This window comes from Apis florea, unplaced genomic scaffold (genome assembly GCF_048593485.1).
Source record: "Apis florea isolate Af1SG1 unplaced genomic scaffold, ASM4859348v1 contig_3325_pilon, whole genome shotgun sequence".
In the NCBI taxonomy this organism is placed as follows: Eukaryota; Metazoa; Arthropoda; class Insecta; order Hymenoptera; family Apidae; genus Apis; species Apis florea.
The window spans coordinates 147,171-167,051 of NW_028256738.1; the positions used below are offsets into that span (position 1 = coordinate 147,171).

At 37.5% G+C, this 19,881-nt stretch overlaps 1 protein-coding gene across 5 annotated transcripts in view; it reads left to right on the forward strand.

The window, feature by feature from the left end:
- nolo (ADAMTS-like no long nerve cord) overlaps positions 1-19,881 on the forward strand; it is a 189,040-nt gene that overhangs the window by 121,838 nt on the left and 47,321 nt on the right. For all 5 annotated transcript variants that reach the window (XM_012491503.3, XM_031918903.2, XM_031918906.2 and 2 more), the window contains 2 exons: positions 4,309-4,361; positions 6,037-6,136. In XM_012491503.3, the coding sequence (XP_012346957.2) occupies positions 4,309-4,361; positions 6,037-6,136 (153 nt within the window). The remainder of the gene's footprint in view (positions 1-4,308; positions 4,362-6,036; positions 6,137-19,881) is intronic.

The window sequence follows — 19,881 nt, forward strand, 5'->3', positions numbered from 1 at the left end:
GGATCGTACAAGTTGTTTTGAAGATTTTTGTTCACGGAATCCGTAAAATATATTTGGACCATGTGCGAAGATACTAGTTGTAATTAAGACAAGAATAGGAAACAACATTTTTTTCATTCTCATCGAGAAAATTTAAAGATGGTACAAATCTTTCGAATTCATTTCTGTAATAAAAAAAAATTCTTATATATCTTAATAATAATCTTAAATATATCTTGGAAATTTTCATTCGTAATATAACGTAAGTTTCGATAAAAAGAAATAAAAATAGGGAGAAAAGAGAGAGAGAGAGGGAACGGGTGAAAGTAGAGGAGGGCGCATAAAAAATGAGACGAGAGACCGCCACTTCTTTAATCAACGATTCAAACAACGAACAAGCCGGCGAACTTTTAACAAATGAGCGCGGTCCAGAGCTTGTTCCCCGCTTTTTTAATGAACCAACTCCGCGAATGTTAACGCGCCACGTATCCTCGACTGCTGTCACCGCGTCGCGAACGCAAAACTTTGCATTCGCTCGCGAAATAACGGCCACGACCACCGGCCAAGAGGGAAGATAAACGAGGGGGCCGTTTTTCGGGCCGAGTATCGTCCTGTTGCGACGTTTCAGATCGATGCTTCAATTATTTTCCGCGAAAATCGATCTTGTGTCGTCGAAAATTCGACGATGAAACAAACAGAGGGAAAAAGATAGATAGATATCGTTAAAATATATATTCAATTCAATGTTCCTTTTTCGCCGAGATATCCCTGCTTTTTCGTCAATTATCCGTGTACGGTGTCCTTTGAAGATAAATCGTGACAGCTTTTCCTTGTTTCTTCTTTCTGAAATTGAAATTGTTATATCGTTAGGGGAAAAAACGAACAATTTTTCGTAGAGAATAATAAAATTTAGTTTTTTTTTTTTTATTGGAAATATAATAACTGATTTGATATGCATATGAGGAATTATTAGCAATTTTAATATTAAGAATTTTGAAAGGACACTTTGTAATTTAACTTTGTAATTTTTTTTATAAGAATAATTTATGAAAAGTTTCTGTGGTAAATATCTCGTATCTTATGAATACGATTATTACTTGTAATTATCGAATCGATCGTGCTTTAAAAAATATTTTAATTTTATGGAACTTACAGATATTTGCAAAACGATTTATTATTAAAACGATTCAATCAGTAAACCGAGAAAAATAAGCAAGGAGATAGTTTCATCTTGAGTCTTTCAATCTTATTATTTAAAATATTCAATTTATCAATTATTTAATAATACATACATTAATTAGTTATGAAAAAGAAAAAGGTGAAAGAGAATAGGTCAATTAGTACGGGAATAAAGAGGAGCTAAACCAAACTCAGCCACTCAAATTCGCGCCATTATAATTTACTCGAGCGTGAAATTATCACCCATTACACTTGATCGCCGTATTCGCATCAGGATTAAACGTGTCGGGAAATAGGCAGCGTAATCAACCTAGATACATATACCGCCAAATAAAGGAGAGAGAAATAATAAGATAAAGATCGAATATTGAAGAACGAAATTCCAAAAATTAATTTTCATCGATAAAAATAAGGAAAAACATCCGATAATGTTCGATTCAACGTGATGAAAGTTATATTATTTTCCTTACACCCCTTCGATTACTTTTGTTATATCGTTCTTTCAGTTTCTTTCTCCATAACTTTCCCTTCTATCTGAATTATTTTTTTCTTTTTTTTTTCTCTCTTTTTTTTTTTATGGAGTTCCAGTTCTTCGATTTATCTTTCCTTCTCTTTCTTCTTTTCCAGTTCTATTTCCCTTTATCCACGTTTTTCTTTTCGTTGATCCAGTCTCTCCAACCTCTGCTAAGAGCAGTCGGATAAAAAGGATTAATTGTCGAGTCCCCTGCTGCTCTTTCCCTCGGCCGAAAGCCGATACAACAGCTCATTATCGGATAGCTCGTAAAGAGGGGTAAAAAGAGCGATATCGAAAGAAAATTGTTGGGAAGATATTCCATATTTTATTCGAAAGGTGATTAAGCTCGAACCACGAGAGTTAACGATTCCACGTGGATTCAGCGGTTGGTAAATTTTAATAATCGTGTCCACGATATGCATAAAGTTAATTAGAAATCAGATTTCTTCGATTAAAAAACGATTAACATAACCCGATGTGCGATATGTAGAAGATAGATTCTAAAACATCTTTTTTTCTTCTTCTTCTTCTTTTAATTACATTAGCACCTTTACATTTTTTTTTATAGTCAGTGTACAATATTTTTCCAATTTTCCAATACAACAAATCGAAGAGAATAATTTTTGAATTCGTTCAATTTTAGAAACATGATAATCGTAATGGAACGATCTTTTTCCAATTATATCGCGGCAGATAAATGTTCCAATTACGATGTATCAACGCGTTGCACTCGACCTTCCGAATTAATACAGTTACAGTTACGTTGATAATAATAATAATAATAATAATAATAATAACGTTTTTCAAATTTCATTCGTTTTTTTTTTCTTTTTTATTTTCTCGTGCGAAGAGCGTGAAGTCGGTTCGAAATTTCTCGTTCTCGGAGGAAGGTCGAAATGGCTGAACAATGCGACGTGTAAAAGAGGGGTGAATCGAATGTTCCTCAAAAAATTGAAAACCGCTCGCCCCAAAACAATTGAGGGCAATAACTAAACGAACTTCGTTACGAAGGGTAAAGGATGTACGGGGTCGTATTTGTTAAACCCTCCGCGATCGCGGAACGTGACGCGCGTATTTCCCGTTTCGAAAAGGAAGAGCTAACAATATGTTCCATAGAAATTCTATTCTATTTTCCAAAGTAACGAGCAATGACATACTCGCCGATATTAAATCACGATATTTTCCAATTTATTCTTCTATTCATAATACCTCGAAATTACTTACAACCTTACAATATATACGGTGGTATTATTCATTTATAAACCGTATTAAAATCACATTAGAATTGAAATAAATTGTATTCTATGTACAATTACTATTCAATTGCTAAATTAAAATTTTCACAAAACAAATTACGTAAAATCTTTCTTAATATTTAGATCTTAATTTGTAATCTAATAATCTCGCGTTTCACGTAGAAAATATTGTGGAGAATCAAAGACGGGAGAATACACCGCGAGGGAATAAAAAAGAGATAAAAAAGTAAAGGAGAGAAATGACCAAGTTCATTTAAACCGGAAACGTCAGTTTCGTCAATCTTGCCGATTTATTTCGACAGATTCTTAAACGATGATGGTGGAAACGGTTCGCCAACACGAAATATCTAGCGTGGAATTCAACTCGACGAGGCTCGAGCCGACTGGTAAAAGTGAATTTTCGAAATCCGCTCGGTTGGGGTGCGAACGTGTCGAGCATTTCGGTATCGGGGCGCCGAAAATTTTTATCACGTCTCACGGCGAACTTATTGCTCCGAAAGGGATATCGATGTGCAGCCCGGCTCCTGTCCGCCCCACGGACGAGATTTCTTCGTTTCCAGCCTCGTGAAGAAACGCTAAATACTTTGATATATCGGCGTTCTTACGATGGCACTTTTATCGGCCAGCTTTTCTTCTTTACGCGAGTCTTGGATTTCGAAATACGCTGGAATGACGAATCGGATATTTGCCGACATTTTTCAACGACGTTTCTCTTTGCTCATATTCGCCACAGATGTCACCATTTGTCGCTTTTGCTTTAATACAATTAAAGGATACGTAAAGTATTTGCTCATTGTTCTATTTATGGTAATATTCACAAATATTAAGTGATTAAGTAGCTTTGATATTGAATCATAAGCATTAATTGAAAAATAAGGATAAGGCAATTTATTTCGCGTTTCATTTTGTAATTTGCGTTTTAACTTTAATGTTGTTAATATAATATTTATAAATATTTACAGGTTCCTCTTGTACTTGTCAATTTTTAATTCAAGATTTTATAAAATCCTTTTATCCATCATCGATTTACCACTGTTATGTAAATGATTTTCCTACGAACTAAAAGTGATAATTTCTTGTAATTAAATCCATCTCTCGTAATTAATCCGGAATAAAATTTGCATGTCAAAAGGTTTTGTTTGTATATTTAATACAAACAAAAAACATTTCATAAACAAGAACAGTCGCTATTTTAAGAAATTTTTTCGCCCAAGAAATAATTTCGTTAAAAGTAACGTCTGGCGAGATAAAAATTATATTTTGGAAAATATAATCTTCTTGATTATAATTTCACGTCGAATTTTTCTCTCGAGCAACGTTGTCCGTTTTATCAAATATGTTTTTAATATGTTATTAATATATAAAAATGTTTGATTTCAGAGCGTCACGTGGGGCGAATGGTCACCATGGTCCAAATGGTCCAGCTGTTCAAGGTAAACAAATTTAAATTTAGATAATTTGATATAAATATTGAAAATATAGAAAATATGCGCAGTATTTTGCACAAATAAGTCAAGAATTTCTCTTCGTCATTGGTTGCAATAGGAAAGACACGTTTAACTCATCGTTATCTCTATCACTTTTGACCTTAATAATGATTCATAAGAATAAGTTATGAAAGTAACTAAAATGACGTAATGAACGATAATTCGCTTTTTTTTTTTTTATGTAATTACTTGTAAATAACCGTGACCCTTGTGTTATCTTTGCTATGCACCAATTTCCAAACGTCACGGATTTATCACATGTTTGCTCTTCTTGCAGTCTAATGCAAAAAAAAGATTAAATAATAACGTCGCCGTTCGATTACACGCGACATAAAAAATCGAATTACGACTCGTTCGTGGAAATTCATATTTACATAAGCAATAGAGATATTACTTATTTCCTACTTTTAATTTCTTACAAATTAATTTCGAAATATATCATTTTATCTATTCTCACAATTATATATATATATATATATATATATATATATATATATATATATAAAAAAAAAAGAAAAAAATTTTAAATCATCAAAAGATTACTTCTTCACGAATATCAACGATTTCCAATATATTATCTGAATATATAATCTGAATATTGGGAACAAAATGTTGAAAACAAATTGGAAAACGTCTTTATTCGCAATGAAAATATAACTTTTAAAAAATTATTGGGATTCGATTATTGCAAGCAACGAGTTCGATCGCGAGATAGGATGAATATCGAGAGGGGTGCCCGTTGCGGTATGTCAACACGCTGCTGGAATGTTAAACGTTTCAGAACTCATTTCGACAGTGGTGGAGTTCCGGTGGCGGCCTTTGAAGCGGCCAGCTCGTTTTTCAGCCGGCCAGAAGCGGCCCAGACTGCACAAGCAAATAATTTATGACGCTTACCATTGGTGAACTGCACTCGCCCTCCCGAAGGAACTTATTGTATGATGTACGATGCCGTACATTCGATCCTCTAAATCTTCCTTTCCATTTCTCTTTCGATACGATTGTTAAAAATCTTGGAGCAAAGAGAATCGTCGTAATTTTCCAACGTTTTGAAAAATTAAAATTCTCTTCTTCGATGCTCTCTCGTTTCTTTTGAATCTTAAAGTCCACGTGGCCATGTTTGAAACAAATTCCAAGTAACGACGTTAGGAGTGCGAGCTACCGACCCGTATATGTGCCTGGGAGCTCGAGTGCCACTTAAATTTCTCGAAACGAGTCATTCGCGATCAAGGAAACCGTATGATTTTACTTGGTACTTCGAATTTTCCGGTTACACGTTCTAATTTTGCCATGTACTTTCATAAACGTGGAAATTTCAGAGAGAGAGAGAGAGAGGGATAAAGAAGAGAGAAACGAGAAACGATGGAAATGTATATTTTTCGTCGAATACGTTTCTTTTCGCAGGGAACAAAGTAAATAACGTTATATTTTTATAATATCCTCCCTCATCTTAATAATAATGTTATTCTCCGTGTTGTTACAAAATCTTCAAGAGGGACGCATTATTCTTTCCATTCTCGTTACACACGAAAACTCGTGTCAGAAATTTCACCTACGCTCTTTGTTAGTATTATTTTAATACGTTGTTTCTCTTTTTAATTACGCTTGCTCTACTACTTCGCAGGAGCTGCGGCGGAGGGATTTCTCGACAGCAGAGGCGCTGCAGAAGAAAACCGTGCAAAGGTAGATCGTGGAACACGAAATATAAAATCTGTAATCCTGAGGTAAGTCATCGAACAAGTATACACGTTACATTCCATGATTCCACGATTCCCATTTCGAAATCTCTTCATCTTCCAACATCTTCTTCTTTGTAACATTTTTTTTTTTTTTTTTTTTTTAAGTATTTACAACACTTATTATTATTAACAGGAATGCGTTCAAACGTAACAAATAGCCCGATGACGCACAAATGTGATTGTATTATTTACACGTTCATTCGATGATTTATCAACGACGACCCAATTCACGGTTGGGATAAAACGTCTCGCGATCGTTAAATTCGCCGCGATTTATCGAAAGTTTCTCGAAAGGGTTAAGCAAGATACGGTTGGCGAGGCAAATCCTGTTTTCCAACGCCTACGTAAACGGCATTGGGAGAGGCGGTCGGGGGTGGAGAGAATCGAGGGCGCGGCGTATCGCGGCGGAATACTACGAGGCAGCTTCAAAAGTTGCCAGTTAAACGACGGAGTTAACTTCGTTTCGTTGTTTGCGCGAACCGCAAATTTCCTCCAGTTACTCAGACCCGGAGCCGCCCTGGTGCCGTTATAATCACGCGGATGTACGTGTTACTGGGTCTCGAGAATCAGACAGAGATGGCAGAGAGAAAGAGAGAGAGAGAGAGAGAGAATCACCATCTGTCTCTCGCGTTCTCGTTTGTCCCGTTTCTACTCGCGTGACAACTTGCTCTCGCCTTGCGCTTTATCCGCGATAAAGGACAGAGGGGAAACACGATGCAACCAGTTCCACGGGTCGGTGCCTTCTATCTCTGCTTCCCGTTTCCTATACGCTTCACTCTCTGTCTTACACCCGGTTGAATAGAATTATATTGATAAGCCAGCTGGAGGAATAATTGAATTTAGCCTAATACAACAAAATATTTTCGATGGATATATTAATTATTATCCGTTCTGCGCGACGATTTTCGACGATTATGGTTTTTCCAAGTATATTGGTAGTATAGCATGTAGTGATTTATTTTATGATTCTTTTTCTTTTATCGATGAAGTAGACACGAATATAATATACGCTAAAATAAAAAAAAAAAATAAATTGCTTTCATAAATTAAGGAACCATGTTAGAAAATGTAAACGTTGCATGTTGAGCAACTGTAATAGGTCATGGTATAAAATCGTTAAAAAAAAATTCCTTCGTGCCTATAATGTGGAATAACCAAATAATATCAAAGAAGGTCATTTCTCTTCGTTCAAACAAAAAGAAAAAAAAACTCTCGATGGCCAATTGCGTCACTCTCGATCCGTTCGACAAACAATTTCCACCTACACGAACGCGCGTATACTTAGTGACACAGGCGCGAACGAAATCGGGCAAAAGCGAGGAAGTCATCGGTTGTCAAGCGGAGAGGGACAAACATTTCATGCGTCAAAGAACGGCGGGAGGTTGGCGTTTCGCGGCCAATTAATTGTTGGACTCGTTATTACGCCAACCTTATGCCAACAGAGAGTCGAGCAGAAATTACGCGAATTATCAATTCAAATTGGACGGTCAGCTGCGGGTGTCACGTATGACCGTGTCCCAAACCTGCAAGTGCACCGAATACGTGGCGCGCTCTCTGCAGCACCCGGCCATACCCCAGGGGATGCACGGATGCAGCTGACCCGACCCACATTCCGAATCTGGGCCGAGTTTCGACCCCGTCCGCGGACACACGTGCTCGTCCTTCCCATTGATATCTGCCAACTCGATATTCCGTCGAATTTACTCGGGCCATTTTTTCCCTCCCCTTTCTTCCCTTCTTTATTTTTCTTTCCTTTCCTTTCTTTTCTTTTCTTTTCTTTCTTTTCATTTCTTTTTATATTTTTCTTCTCTGTCCTCTCTCTTTTTTTCTACAATGAAAATGAAAGGATCGCGAATTGTCTCGGTCACGCGTGCCTCCTCCTCCCCATTTTGTGCGTTCACAACACGATTTTTCCTAGGTGAAAAAAGAAGAGAGAAATAGGGGATGGTGAAAGGGGAGGATGGGTGAGTGACGAACGAACCGCAGAAAAGTTGCGCCGTTGCGGATCGTGAATTCAAGGCTGAAAATCGATGCCCTCCACCCCCTGGTGTCCCTTTGTCAAGCTTGTAAAAGTATCCCTCCGATATTTTCGCCCTTTACGTAACATTCTGTTTGCTTAATCCGTGCAACCGTTCGATTAATTTTTCATATTGCTTTTATTTCCTTCGTTCGTTTGTTATTTTTCTCTCTCTCTCTCTCTTTTTTCTCTCTTTCTCTCTCTTTTCTGTTGTTAGAGAATTAATTGTTGAATTGTTGAGAAGTGTTCTTCTGCGGGGAGTTTCTGCGGTCTCTCATTCCCCGCAAACGCGGATTCGCGGTTCGAGAACTCGTTAATTTATACGCGTTGATTGTTTAGGAATAAATATAGCACGATGACGATGAAATTTCTTATTGGAAAATTGAAGAAAGATATTCATTCTTCGATCCTTCCGTTGCTCGATTGTTTGTGTTTTATTCTGAGAGAAACTTTTTCTCGCGGATCGATGCCTTTATGAATATTGGAGAAACGAAACAAAGCACTTCTGGAATATTGCGCAATTATCATGGATTGATGCGTAATCGGTCACTTCCGATGCTTTCCCCTCTCGAAACGTTTGTGTGTATTTCCATGGCAATTTATTTCTTGAAATTTCTCAACAACCTTCTCAACAACAGCCATCCTCCGTCTGTCTTACGGAAGGGGTGAAAATAATTATTCGTTAACTCGTATTTGTATTTATCGGGAAATAACTCGAACAATTACCAACTACGAGTTGAAAAACGATAGACAATATTAATATCTCCGTGTACAAAAATATTCCAATCAATTCTATGAATTCTATAAACAATCAAGGACCCAATTTCAATATCAATAAAATCTTGAAAAATCCATCAAGAGCGTTCATTGCGATTTTCCGCGACCTCAACCGTTTCACTATTACTTTTCCAACATTATAAAACAATTCAATCAATTCTACAAAGATTAAAAAATCAAAAACGTTCAATATCGATATCAAATTTTCAAAATTCCATCAAAAACATTCACAGCTATTTTTCACGACCTCGCAATCATTTCCCTACTACTTTCTCACCATTTCGAAATACTCTTCTCGATCAATTGTGCAAAGATTAAAAAATCAAGAAACCATTATCCATAAAATTTTCACAAAATTTTCACAAGTATTCATCTTTCACGACTTCGACCGTGAAAATTAAAATATCAAAGTACCGGATGATTCGAATTGGGACAAAATTTTCAAAATCTTCCATCAGAAATTCCATCAGAAACATTCGCATTCGTTTTCCGCTATACTCTACCGTTTTACCTCCTCGTCGAAGCAAAAAAAAAAAAAAAAAAAAAAAACAAGGCGTCAACGACAAAGGGGATCTCGAGCAAAAGAAAGATTGTCGCGGAATCGAATTTTCTCGTGGAACAAAGCGGCGGCGAGTGAGGGAAAACGGGAAACTCTCGGGTTGATGCGTTAAACGCGTTCAAAATGATCCGGCTCGATCTCGAGGGCAATCTCGACCCCCGTTTCACGTATAGGTCTCGCGTTGTCCTGGCATAAAATTGCATCTGGAATTTTTCGCGAGAGGCGAGGTCGGTAGTCGTCGTGTCGTGTGACCGACGTGACATTTGGCCCAAGGCTCGGTGTCGCGGCGGCGCCTCTATAACCTGGAAGGAGAGGGTGAGACCGCCTGCACTCGACGTTCGTCGTAAATGCACCCCCAACAAAGCTATCGATAGGTCACAAAGGCGATGTCGATCGTGGCAACCCTTCCTCCCTCCCTCCCCTTTTTGAAAACGGGTACGGGCCGCGCATACGTAATGCGTAATATCTCTTTCATTTAAACCGTGGCGAAACCGGCTTTATCGAGGCTTTGTTGCAACGAACGATCCTCTTTCACACGTCTCGCCGCCTGTAAACGTGCTGTCCATTACTGTGTTCCCGGGAAATAGGGAGCAGCTAGAGGAGAGAAATAAGTCGAAAGCAGCGGAGAGTTGGAAAAAGGAGAGGAGAGTTGGAATTCGAGCGAGCGTGAAATTTGCCTCGAGGGAGAAGAGAGAGAGAGAGAGAGAGAGAGAGAGAGCAGAGAGAGAGCGTGGTGGTAAACGGCCGTGCTGAGATTAATTTCGAGGAAATCTCGATTGGATCCGATCTTCTGCTTGCCGATCTTTGCGCTACCGAGATTACTCTGATTGGCGTTGTTTAAAGTTTGGAGGAGAAGAGGAGAAGATCGATAGAAGGATCGAAGAGGAGGATCGAAACGAGAGAAAATAAGGAGAGAAATGTAACGTTCGAAAGTGTGCATCTTGTAAATTCATTTACCTTGGTTGATTGCGTTTTAAATTAAATTCTTGCCACTTCTTTCGGAACAAACGTCAAACTTTTGTTTTATTCAAAACAAAAAGTGGAAAATTGAAATTATACGTGTAAATCGACGAATCCAACGATCTTTTCCTCTTCTCCTATCGATATTTCTACTCTTTCTTACGCCATCTATAAATTATTCACGCGTATCAAGCATACGAAATATCCGAGAATCACGTTCGAAGAGCATCCAGAATCTATCGAATCCCATCGAAAAATTACGTGTTCCCAACTTGGACGATTCATCATCCAGTTGTTGCAATGGTGATGCATCGAAGCTGCCGACGTCTCGTTCAACTTTCTCGACTCTCTCGCGTAGATCGGTCATCGTATCGGCTATTCGATTTCGTGGCCCGGTATCGTGGCCCTTCTATCGTGTAGCACGGCCGTTTAAGAATTTCGTCACGTTTTTTCACGAGGTCGAAATGACACGGATTCCTCCCCCCGCGAAATCTCTCATTTCGGGCTGATGGACAATTTTCTCAGGATCGTAAGCGCTCGTTCAACTTGCTCTTCAACTTTTTACGATGTCGCATCCAATCTGGCCGGCACGCATTCAACCACGCAAGGCTACGCGTACCACGAATATTTCGATGTATGAACGAGCGTATTTAAGATCAACGACAAATCCGACCAACGCTTGTTATCCCATCGATTCATCTTGCCAGAAACCAGAGACACGAAATTTGTAGCGATATTTATCGATACATCATGGATGGATCAACGTGATGATGCGTGTGCCTGTTTTTTTTTTTTTTTTTTTTTTTTTTGCGGTGTGATCTTCCAAAGGATTTTGATTCGACGATCTCTTTGACGATTGAAGGAATAATCGAAGATTTTTAGAGGGAGGAAAAATTGGATTGGATAAATTGAATGGCTATGATCAGTTTCCATGCAAGAATTGTTGTTCCTTTGTTGAGAGACAATACATAAACGAAACGAAAAAAAGAAAAAAGAAAGACAAGCATTAGTTAAGAAGATTAAGATATCATCAAGTTAAAACGAATAACTATTGAGATTTTGCGAAAAAATATATATCTAAGAAAAATATTCTACATTTTCGATTACATATATTCGTGAGGATAATTCGCGTGTACGCTTTTACGAAATATTACTTTTAAACTTTCAGAAATTCGCACAAATACAATTTCACAATCTTTATCGTATAAATAATAATAACTTCGACTAGATAAAAGAATTTAAGTGGGTTCTACTGAATATTCATGGTTTGTTAAAGCTCACGTGGGAGAAAGAGGAAGAATTTACCGATGTTTTTCCACCAGAAATTTCGTTTGCGTCGCGCAAAAGAGTTTTTGTTTTGCTCGGTCAACGTAACAACGATGTCAAACAATAGCGCGTCGGTCAATTTGCTCTCCGTAAAATAAGGCATGATTGTCAGGTGGATCGAATTAAGCGTAATTGACACGTCCCTCTAGCAGCGTGCAATCCCGACAGATTGCACTCGCTGCAGTTTGTGCATCGTTACGCAACGCGCTGTTGCTCTCGGGCTGCATTCGCATTGGACGGATTTATTTCTCGTTTATAATCGTGTAATTTTTCAAAAAAAAAAAAAAAAAGAAAAAACGCGATACGTGAAAGCGAAGAGCAAGTATACGAGTCACGAGAAAGAGAGAGAGAGAGAGAGAGAGAGAGGGAAAGAAAGAAGAAAAGAAAGAAAAGAAGAAGAAAATGTTTCTCTCGAGCGCTATTATAAATAGATGTGACACGAAGCGACGCTTATGACATCGACGAAGATCGAAGAGGATTGCGTGAACCTTTATATCGGTGAACAAACAAACGATGAAAGCAAGCCCGGAGGAAAGAAATCTGGAAATATTTGAACGCGGGTTAAGCTCGAGATCAAAGCGATAAGGAAATAAATTTATCGCCGAGGCGGAAAATAAAATGCGAGATTACGCGGGGTTTATCGTCGACTTGGACATCGAAAGATTTATGGGGCTCGTTAGCAAAAAGAAAAAAAAAATAAAATAAAATAAAAAAATAAAGCAAATAGAAGAAACAAAAGGAACATTGTAGATGGGGAAGAATGGGTGGTAGACGAAGACGGAGATAGCGAAAGAAAAATTAAAACCAAGGGAAGATCTGGAAGAAAAGAGGGAGAAAAGATATATAGAATAAAAATATAAAGAGAATATCTAGAATGAGAAGAAGAAAAAATACGTATAAAATGTGGTGGCGATCTCGTGCAGCGATACGTTCCACCGAACTCATCAGTCGTCGAATGTAAATTTGGCTCGAGGGACGGTATGCTGCAACTGCGGTTTATATACACAACCAAGGAAAGGATTACGGTGAAAGAACGGATTACGGATACATGTATCGGCAACCGCGAAATTGGAAAATTTATGAAAACCTCCTGGTCCAACTGTATGTACAGATGTATAAATGTCTACAGATGTGTGGGTATCTCGATATCTAGGTATTTATAAAGTAATCGAAGCCACCGTTAACCTCGCGAAATATGAATAGAGTGTGCATGCTCGTTCGCGAGCTTTTCCTTTTGAAGAAGGATCTAAGTTTCTTGGGGATCTCGTGACGGACGATAATTTACCGGAAATACGATAAATTTCACGTTAAAATCCAGCCAGAAAGGATTTACGTTCGCGAGCTTTCAGAGGGGACTTTTCGCGTCTTGCACTTTGCTCTTCTTTCCATTGATCTTTTTTTATTTTTTTTTTTTTTCATTCAATATCTCCCTATGGATATCGAGCCATTTTCTTATTTTTTTTTTTTTTTATTTTATGATGGACAATATATATGATGTGTATGATTTTTCGTCTTCGAAAGCAACGAAATATCAAAGATTATTTTCATTAATGAGTTGCTGCATTTCGTTCGTTTGAGAGAAATTATCTAACTAATTAGAATAAAAAGTGAAGATTATACGTTAAAATTGAAAAAAAAAAAATGATAGTAACTTTTACGCTTTAAACGAGGACATTCAAATTACGCGGCGTCTCTTATGAAATTATAAAACTTTTGTAGGATATTCTTTCAAATTTTATTCATTTGCATTTTATATTTGATTGTATGATTTCTATGAAATATTATTTACGCCGCATTAAAAAAATATCAGGATTACATTTAGCTTCCTCGTAAATGTTATTCCTTGCAATGCAGTTCCTTCGTTTGAAAATTTTTATATCGAAATTGTGTAATTCATCAGGATTAGGAAAGTAGAAAATTCATCCACGTATTTCCGACTAAAAGTTACAATGTAAAATTATAATTTTTCCCTGTCTAAACGAGGATATTCAAATCACGTAATGTACTGTGTAAAATCATAAAATTTTCGTAGCGTTTTTTTAAAAATTCTTTTTATCTTTATCTTATGTATAATTTTTATACGAAACACTTTTTAGTGAGTAAAAAGTAAAAAGGTATCAAGGTAACGTTTAATTTCCTCATAAACGAATCATTTCGTTTCGTCCAATTGAAATAATACTTTAAAAAGAAAAAAAAAAAAAAATTATCCGACTAATTTACAAAACGAAAAGTATAAGATCCGCGCATACCTATTTTTTGAAATTTGCAAAAATGATATTACTTCCTCCTTCCTACATGTTAATTCCTCTAAACGAGAATATTCAAATCACACTATGCCCCTCGTAAAATCATAAAGCTTTTGTAGGTTTTTTTCTTTGAAATTCTGAAGGTGGTTAAATCGAGTGCGACACGGCCGTGCCTCGGTACTTTTTTATTCTCTCTGTCCCCTGCATGCTTCTTTCGCCACGAACAAAAAACTTATATGCATTCAGATATGGGAACGTTAAATGATTCCCGCACTTTCCGTATCAATTTCGTTCTTTGTGCTTGAACGCGACTCTTGGTTATATTAAATCCGCGCGACAGCATAACGGCGAGAGTGAATTTTTAAATTCCAATATCCAGATCCATATCAAAAAAAAAAAAAAGAAAGAAAAAAAAGAAAAAAAAATGAAAGAAGAAAAAAATGAAACGATTTTTTTTTTTCAACGATTATTAATGACTCGTTTCCGTCATTGTGAATTTTTGGTAGCGAACTATTAAGTATTAAGTGAGGTGGGCAAGTTTAACGCAAAGATATATTGCGATACGCGTGAAAAATTCCAAATCGAAATGGAAATAATTTTCCCCGGGTTTCGAAAATCGTAGGCAAGAGTGGATTTTCTACCCTCGAGTCGTGGGTGAAGAACGTGAGACGGCGAATACGAGAGTCAAGAAGAGAGAATACAAAGTGCCTTCCATTCTCCAGTCTTTCACCGTCTGGCCGCAAATTGCTCCAAATTCTTTATTCTCATCCGAACCGCCTTTCACCGCATTATTTTTATCTTCTTTCGTCTATGTCGCTGGAAAGGATTGTGGAGACAATGACCCGAACTTTTCAAGAGAATCGTATTCTTGGAAAATTGAATCGGTCAAGAGAAACTTCTAATTGTTTCAAATTACAACTTGCATCTTAGCATATCAAATATGATTCTTGAATTATTCCTCGTAAGTTGGCACATATATCATTCAAATTACACAATTGCATAACTCTCTTATTCGACACTTTGAACAAATGGAATGCAAACGGAGATTCCTTCCAGCATCTCTGGAAGGAAAAAGATAGCGCAATATCTCATAAGTAAAAGTAAAAGAGAAAGAGAAACAAGCTTCTCGACCGGGCGGGAAGAATCGTTCCGTACATTTGGATCTCGGCTTACGCGCAACGATAAAACACGGATTCCTGCCAGAGATATTTAAAAAATATAATAGAATCAATCGGATCGAGCGGCACGGCCAACGCGCTAGTAAATCATTCGTGGATATATTCGATCCGTGGCCTCATCCGTTTCCATATAGAAGGAAAGTGGATAACTCGTCGCTCTCGATTCGCTTCCTATTGACCGTGTATGTCCTGAATGCGTGTTACGCTCCTCGGATGCGCGTCGAGGCGACATTCGTTTCAACTATCAAAATTTAATCCAAAATGAATTCTTTATTTCGAGTGTGAATCGGTCCGATGTTTGGCCCGGATATAGATTATTCAAGCCTCGATAGGAGTGATTTTTTTTCATTGAATCGACGTCGCCATGAATCCGTGATTTTTGACTCTGTATGAGGAAAGCGCGGTGAGGGATGGTTGAAGGCGGTGAGGAGGGTTGAACGGGAAATAATAGGATGAATGAAACGGTAAGCGATAAGCCTTGCGGAAATAATTGCAAGTTTATGGAGACTGTAATTTCGCGTTTAAACGTATGTATATAGGTATTCTGTGACGTGATAAAGTCGCGCAACTGTTTCGAATATGGCGCTTTGGTGTATGTCTGCTAATTATCGATTTGGCGGCAGCGTGTTACATTTCTGGGTGGAAATTGTGCTTTTGAAATAAAACCCGGGATATTAATACGGAAATTGATAAGATAAATGCTAATATAAATATAATGATATAAAAGTAATAGTAAGAATTTTCCGTGGATAAAGGATCCGAATTAAATATAAAGGTAAATTGGGTTGAAAAGGTTTTCACGTTGAAAATGTATATAAAAAGGATAATTCGAGTAATTCGATGTCGATGTTCGTTTATTTTTTAATTTTCCACTCGAGCAATTATAATTTCATTCGGCTATATTAATATCTCATTCAGCGCAAGAGCAATTGTTGTGATCTCCGTTGCGCGGGCGCAATTATAAATAATAGAACTTGCCCCCCAGCGTGAAGAACATTTAACTCATGTGTAATTTATCCGGTTCGCGATGTTGGCATAATTAATGGCCGCTAAAATTATCGTTGCGTTTGTATAGAATCTGTTCGCGAAACTTTCTTCGTTGACGCAGATCTCAAAAATAACAAAGCAAACTCGAAAGGGGAAAAGGGGAGGGAACGTGTTCTCCGACCATTCACGTTTCGTATTATTATAATTTAGTTTCAATTTTCGTGAAATTACGAGGATTGTTAAAGAAGAAAAAAAAAGAAAGAAAGAAAGAAAGAAAGAAAGAAAGAAAGAAAAGAGGAACCACTCGATAAAATTGGAAATTTAATATCTCAACTTGGCTCGAGAATAACACTTATGTCCGACTATTTTACCTCGCGAAAACACGAAGTCACGATATTTCACGTTTTAAAAAAGTCTGAGAGCATATTCTCCGCTCGAGACAATCCTATAAACAATACGAGAAACGATCGAGGATCGAGGATCGAGAATATGCGTGGTTATCGAGGAAAAAGAGGGAGAAGAGAGACGGAGGGAGGGGAGCCGGAACGAAAAGAGGTGGCCGCATTTTTGCCCATTAATATTCGGCCTAGAACCCACACGCTCTCCTCTCGCCTTTAACAATAAATTATTCACATTCAATCGGGGGAAACACGATCGTTGGACGGGGTCTCTCGAGGAAGGGACGAATGGGTGAAAAAAATCACGGGGGATGAAACGAGTGGGAAGAAAAAAGGGCCACGATATCATTAGCATAACGAAACGGAGAGACGTGCGGTGAATTCAGATTTCCAGCCCTCTGGCTTCCCTCTGTCTCCGATTCTTGGCTGTACTCTGTTAACACTGGTAATGGGCCAGTGTATATTTCACGGATGTGTGCCTCTCTTCTATTTTTCTCGACGAGAGGGAAAGATGAAGAAAAATTCGCAAAAACGATAGAAATGTAAAAAAACGTCGAGGAAAACTCTTGCTTCTTGGACGATAACATAATTAGGCAAGATTGAGATTTTAATTAAACGGTCCCTATAAAATTTGAGGTTTTATCTGATGGATGATTTTATCTTATAATAGGACTAGCCAGAAAAAGAAAATCGAAAGATATTAGACTAAAGATATATTTCATTTTGAATTTGATTCATAGATACGTGAAATTTTCTTTTTTTGGATAATGAATAATCGTATTGTGACTTTCTTCTATATAATTATATGATTATATTCTTTTATGTGATTTCGAAAATATTAAATATCTTCTCTGTCTTTTTCATCCCGAATTGTATCTACGTAGTGTAATATAATCGGTAATTAATCTCATTTGCATCGAACAATGAGATGAAAAAAGAAAAAGAGAGACTATGGTAAGAATTTTTCGAAAGACGGAATTAGAGATCAGCGGAGAATATTGTGCGTGATTCGGGAAATTTAGTGTATGAATTTTAAAGAAAAATTAAAACGGTTCGTCGCAATGTACAAATGAAATTTTTACGAGGCGGACTCCTGTAAAGTCAACTTTACTTTATTACTCGGAAAATGAGGGTCACGGCCACACACTCGCTTTGTTTCGAAAATGGAAAAGATGAGACAAATTTTGAGACAATGAATCAAATGTCCTGCTCGGCTATGGCTACTCTGTATCAAGTGCTAAATTAATGAATCAAATGTTTTATAATTTAACACGTCGATCATGTCCGTCTCGAAAGTGCCGATTTAAAAACCGATCAATTTCTGAAAATTTTATTTTATCTAATAAAATGAATTTTTTTATGAGAATCGCATTGACAATTGATATTCCGATCAAACTTAATTAATTAATAAATAAAATATTCACATCTTCGAATAGAAACTTTTAATTGAATCTGTTTCGACGACTAATCTGCGTCGAATCAGAGCTATTTTTCTCCGCTCAAAATATACCGATGTCTGACAATTAGAATCGATCGAAAGTTATCCGGTCGTTAACCGCTAAGTGAATTACGCGAGATTTCAAAATGTCGTAACTAGCTAAGTTAAAGCTATATTTACGTGGAATAATAGTGTACGTACTATATTATACTTAGATTCTCCACTTTAAACCTTTTGTTGAATCTCGTCGGATTAATAGTGCTTAAAACTTCTCTCAAAGTGCGGTCAACCTTAAATTACAACAATCTCGCGTGTTCGGATATAAGTTCGAGCTTAATCAAAAGTCACTACTCACCACTTCTCCGCGATATGAAAATCCTCCTCGCGTAATTTCTGTTCTCCCTTTCTTCTTTTTCTTTAATTTCCATTAATTTTTACGAAGAGAACGAAAAAGCGCGCGCAAAAAAAAAAAAAGAAAGGAAAAAAATGACATCCGCGGAACGACGCCGATTTAATGACGCCTGTATGTTAATATTATTTCGTTGGAAATGCGCTTTCGCATCTCGTTACCAAAAAACAATGCCGCGACAATTGCTCCATCGAAAATCGTTCGAGGGCCGGGAATTAATTGAACGCAACTGCGATTAACGAAACTCGAACATTCGCGTTTTTGCCGCGCGTTTTCGAATCATCGGGTCGATCTTCAAGTGCGCGCGAAAAAACGAATATGCGTTTAACGAGAGTATTATGCAAATCCGTGCAAATTACGATGGCTAAAAATTGGGAGCAAAAGTCAGTTGGGGGTGAAATAATTGTAACAATTAAAAAAAATATATATAGAAATTTAAAGTTGGAAAGGGATTGGTAAAAACTAATCGTCGTCGATCGAGTTTCGTGGATATTGCTCGCGAATCAAACAACGACAAAATGTTGTTGTTCGCCTCCTCTTCGATTGTCCTTTACCCCGTATCGGAAAAATACGAATGGATCGCTCGCATAAAGGCGGATGATGCAGTGGACATTAATTAATTATTGCCACCCGTGTACGCGCAACGCCTCGGGATCGGGCATTATCGCGTTAGTAATTCAATTACCAGTGATTTTATAACGGCAACGTTTGGTCCGGGCTTTACAGTAATGAGCCACGACCAACTCCTCATCCCCTTGATAATAATATATCGAAGTATCGATTACCGCATTCGGTCGAAGATAGATACAGGCAAAATGTGCTATTCACGCGCGTTGACCACGCGATTCGCGCAATTCGCATATCATTAAAATCATTTCGTTGGAACGATTAAAAGATCGTCGTCGTTGGATTTTTTTCAATCGGTTACCTCAACAATGAAACGATTCGTTCGATATCGTTAAAGAGCGATCTTGGTGCAGCTTTGAATCGATCGATATTTTCACAAATAGCGTCAGAGAGAGGGAGAGGGAGAGGGAGAGAGAGAGAGAGAGAGAGAGAGAAAGGGGGGAATTTGTTTAGTAACCGTAATTCCACGTCGATCTAATTAAGTGTTAACCAGTATTCCAACCGTGTGGATTCATTATTATTTTACGAAATGAAATCCATATAGGGTGCTATTAATGTCGCTGCAACAATGTGGCCTCGAACAGGATTTAAACTAAAGGGTGGAATTATTGATGCGTGGAGAAACCGAGTATTCACGAAGATTTTTCAAGCGAGGTGAAATAAATTCGAAAACGAGAATTAAACGAGGGAAGAGTGAAAGAAAAAGAAATGACTTTTCTTTGATTTCACCCAATTCGCGCCAATTTCTCATTTAACTCTCATTTAACGAGAACTCTCATTTATGGAGAATTAGCGAAGCGTTAGATGA